The 4,155-nt window shown below is 51.1% G+C and overlaps 1 protein-coding gene across 1 annotated transcript; it reads left to right on the top strand.

The window, feature by feature from the left end:
* Window positions 1-1,592: 1,592 nt before the first annotated feature.
* Window positions 1,593-3,092, top strand: LOC124688624 (transcription termination factor MTERF4, chloroplastic-like). Its single transcript, XM_047222278.1, has one exon. The coding sequence runs from the start codon at window positions 1,605-1,607 to the stop codon at window positions 3,090-3,092; it is 1,488 nt and encodes a 495-aa protein (XP_047078234.1). The 5' UTR covers window positions 1,593-1,604.
* Window positions 3,093-4,155: the final 1,063 nt, after the last annotated feature.

Below are 4,155 nucleotides of genomic sequence, written 5' to 3'. Positions count from 1 at the left end.
CTCTCGATCGATCAGAGGCACGCGCGCACGACGCAACCACTGCATGATGGACTGACAGCAACTTCTATCGGCCAAAAAGGATGCGCCAAAAGGCAGATCAGAGCGAGCTAGCAGTCCTTAAATAGGAAGGAGAACCCAATCTGCCTTGTGATTCTGCTCGGGTGAGAGAGATGGGCGACAGAGACGAACTAACTACGGCACAGTCGGACGGACACGCGGCGTGCGCCTGTGTGTGTGGTTGGCACGTATGTACGGGTCCAGTGAGGCTGTGAGGGTCGACGGGTCCAGACGCGAGATGGCGAAGCATGCACGAGATGCATGTGCGGCGTTGGATCGACGCTGTTCACCCCGTAATGGCTACCATCGCCGTGGAGGCCTGGTCGCTGATGATCCGCCAGCCTAGCTTCGGTGGGTCTGGCGGTCGGTGAAGGTCGGTAGTGTGGGACCTGCCGGCTTGGCTTCGAATGAAGGGGCTTTGGTCCTAGGATCGCTCTCATGCCATGATGAAGATCTGCTTGGTGCATGTTTTCATTGATCTGGCCAAAGTGTCGAGTTTCGAAAGTCTCCGCCGGCAAACTCCAATGAACTACATGCCTGGAGATTGCCGGGTCGGATGGGATTCGATCTCGTGCAACCGTATTTTTCAGAGTATTTGATTTCAGAGGGAGCGACGCAAATTTTTGAAATTTGTTGCCATCGTGGGAAAGTCCCATGGTGAAATCAGCCATGGAGAATGACATGAAAACTGAGATCTGAGAATCAATAATGGTGGTTCGAGTTGTGGTAATGATGAGGTTTTGGCTTGGTGATCGTTGACTTCGAGCAGCGGCATCGGAAAATGGGGGGGACAACATATGAGAAATCCAGAGTCTAAACTTGTAGGATGAAAATTTAAGGTCTGGACTTAATTGGTTGCGTATAGCAATTGACTTGTTTAAGGCATTATTTTATGAGCGATGAATACCTACGATCTATAATGAGGACGATGATGATGCTTTGCACTATTCCCTTCTTAAAAACGTTGCGTTTGGAGAAGATGAATTTCAGGCTCTGTCTTGGTGTGTTTGGTCTGCTTTTACAAAAAATAAATCACTGTAGTGGGATTTTTTTCCTGTAATTCTTTTCTCTTGATGTATGTATCCGTAGCCAATGTGTTGTTATAGAGATTGGATGTAATTTGTAACTTTGCGATATTAATATATTTCATTTTCTCAAAAAAGGTAGCTCGAGCTCTAGAGTCGTATTTCTGCGGTGCGAAGCCTTTCCCTTTTTTTTTCTCGCAAAATCGGAAGCCCTTTTTTAAGAAGCCATGTAGCTAGTTTTTTAGGGGAATGTATCTCGTTTCCTTAGGGCTGGCCATGTAATTCAAGAAATCTGGTCCATATATGGTCCGGGAACCAAGGCCCAATATAGGAGGCCTTGAAAGAGCGGTGCGGGATCAGCCCACAGGTAAATGAGATGGCAATCACGTTTGAACAAAAGAAGTACAAACGTATTCCGGCTCGGCCCAAGAAAACGCCGCACGACGATACCACAAACCCCACCGCCACTCTCTCCCCAGCCTCTGCACTGCCCGCCGCCGCTCCCGGCGCGCCGCCGCAGCCATGCTCCCCCTTGCCCGAGCGGCCCTCCGCAGACTCGGCCCAGCAGCTTCGTCCGCGGCGGCTGCCGATGGGACCCTGCCCGTGCGCCTCCTCCTCCTCGCGCCGCTCTCCTCCAAGTCGTCGGCGGCCGCGCCGCCGGAGTACCAGATGCCGTCGGTGACGTGGGGAGTAATCCAGGGCCGCAAGGAGCGGCTCGTGTCCCGCGTGCTGGCGCTCGACTTCCTCCGCTCCGCCGGCGTCTCCGACCCGGCGGGCGAGCTGGAGGCCGTGGAGCTGCCCTCCTCGCTCGACGTGCTGCAGGAGCGCCTCGACTTCCTCCTCCGCCTCGGCCTCTCCACCGACGACCTCTCCGCCTACCCGTTCCTCCTCGCCTGCTCCCTCCGCAAGAACATCATCCCGGTCCTCTCCTACCTCGAGAAGCTGGGCGTCACGCGCGCGCGCCTCGCCGCCTTCGTGCGCGCCTACCCGGCCTGCCTGCACGCCTCCGTCGCCGTCGACCTCGCCCCCATCGTCAAGGCGCTCCGCGGCCTCGACGTCGACCGCGAGGACATCCCCCGCGTCCTCGAGCGCTACCCCGACGTCCTCGGCCTCAAGCCCGACGGCACCATCAGCACCTCCGTCGCCTACCTCGTCGGCATCGTCGGGGTCGCGCCGCGGGACATCGGTCCCATGGTAACGCACTACCCGTTCTTCCTCAGCATGCGTGTCGGCACCACCATCAAGCCCTTGTGCGACTACATCACGTCTCTCGGGCTGCCTATACGTATCCTCGCGAGGATCATCGAGAAGCGGCCGTACATTCTTGGCTACGATCTCGAGGAGACCGTCAAACCAAACGTCGAGGCATTACTCAGCTTCGGCATCCGGAAGGAGGTGCTGCCGCTTGTGATCGCGCACTACCCATCTATTCTCGGCTTGCCTCTGAAAGTGAAGCTTGCGGCGCAGCAGTACTTCTTCAACTTGAAGCTCAAAATCGACCCTGATGGGTTTGCCCGAGCTGTCGAGAAGCTGCCGCAGCTGGTGAGCTTGCATCAGAATGTGATACTGAAGCCCGTGGAGTTCCTCCGTGGACGGGGGATTACCGATGAGGATGTTGGGCGGATGCTGGTCCGGTGCCCGCAGATTCTTTTGCTGCGGAACGAGCTCATGAAGAACAGTTTTTACTTCTTCAAGAGTGAGTTGAAGCGCCCGATAAGCGAACTCCTGGAATTCCCAGAGTACTTTACATACAGCTTGGAGTCCAGGATCAAGCCTAGGTACATGAGAGTTGCAAGCAAGGGGATTAGATGTAGCCTGGATTGGTTTCTCAACTGCAGCGATCAGAGGTTTGAGGAAAGGATGCGAGGGGATTTTATTGAAGGGGATGCACCAGGACCTTCATTCACAATGGGCGGGAAGCTTCAGATGCCCGGCAGCCAGTTAGTGTCAGATGATGATAACGATGATAGTGATGACGAGGTGCTATATAGGCGGACAGTCATGCTCTAGTGAGTTTAACTGCTTCTCGTTGCTTTCCTCCTATGGCTGTAGCACTCTAGCAGTCTGTGAGTTTGGAAAATTAAACAATGGTCAATATTGTTTCAGATTTGGTGGAAGATAATCCAAAAAGGTCTTCCATGACGTGCTTCGTCGGCACCATAAAAGCCAGTGAGTTCTAAACTTCTAATTAGCATTATCTTTACATGTCTAGGAGTATCTCTATTCATCTGGTGTCCATCGCTAGCTGGTGTCCAGATCAATTTAGTCTAGAGTGAGAAATGTATTCGTCTGGTGTCAGTTGCTAGCTGATATCCAGATCAATTTATTCTAGAGTGAGAAATATGATATTTTCACTAATACCATCAGTGCCAAATTAGTGGCGTGCTACAGCCATCTCTTCTTGTATAATTTTCTGGTCATAAATAGCGAAGAGAACTTTTAAGCACTTCGTGCTGCTCTGCGGAGCTAAAATCAGCAGTCACTATTGCAAGAGTAGATAACAAAAGGGCTATTCATTGCTGTAGTCCGAAATACCGGGAACAATAAGCAGTTTTTACTACAAGATTATTGAGAAATGAGGTGATAAGCTGTTCTATGTTCTGCTCGGTAGAAAATAGTCGAACTAGTAATAAACGTAGAACTTCGTAATTTATGAGTTACTTTCTAGGTGTTAATGTTAATTCCAGGTTTTTTGGGTTCATTTTTCTAAGCTCATACATCACCATCACTCTGTAGCACACTAGCACCCTTGGTTGTCTTTGTTTGGAATTGAAATTAGCTAACTGCTCAAGCATCCTCACGTGCTAGCAGCCAAATGTTGCGGGTGTCTGCCCTAAACAACTTATCGCCAAAGGTACTTGGGAACACCATCTGATCATGCCTGGTGAAGGATGAAAGGAGGGGATCTGTACATAACTTTAAATGTGTAATCAAAGAATTGCTCAAGCAAAACAGGCATGACATACTTAGTGCTGAGAATCTAGTCCCACTGAGGAAGAATAGTTGATTGTTGCAGTAGTCAGTTTTTGTTACTTTAGGGCAGCGTGTTATCACACACTAGGTTTAGATTTTT

The sequence above is a fragment of the Lolium rigidum genome, chromosome 2 (genome assembly GCF_022539505.1).
Source record: "Lolium rigidum isolate FL_2022 chromosome 2, APGP_CSIRO_Lrig_0.1, whole genome shotgun sequence".
Lineage (NCBI taxonomy): Eukaryota > Viridiplantae > Streptophyta > Magnoliopsida > Poales > Poaceae > Lolium > Lolium rigidum.
Note: the sequence above shows the minus strand (reverse complement) of the source record. Positions and strands in the feature narration are given on the sequence as shown.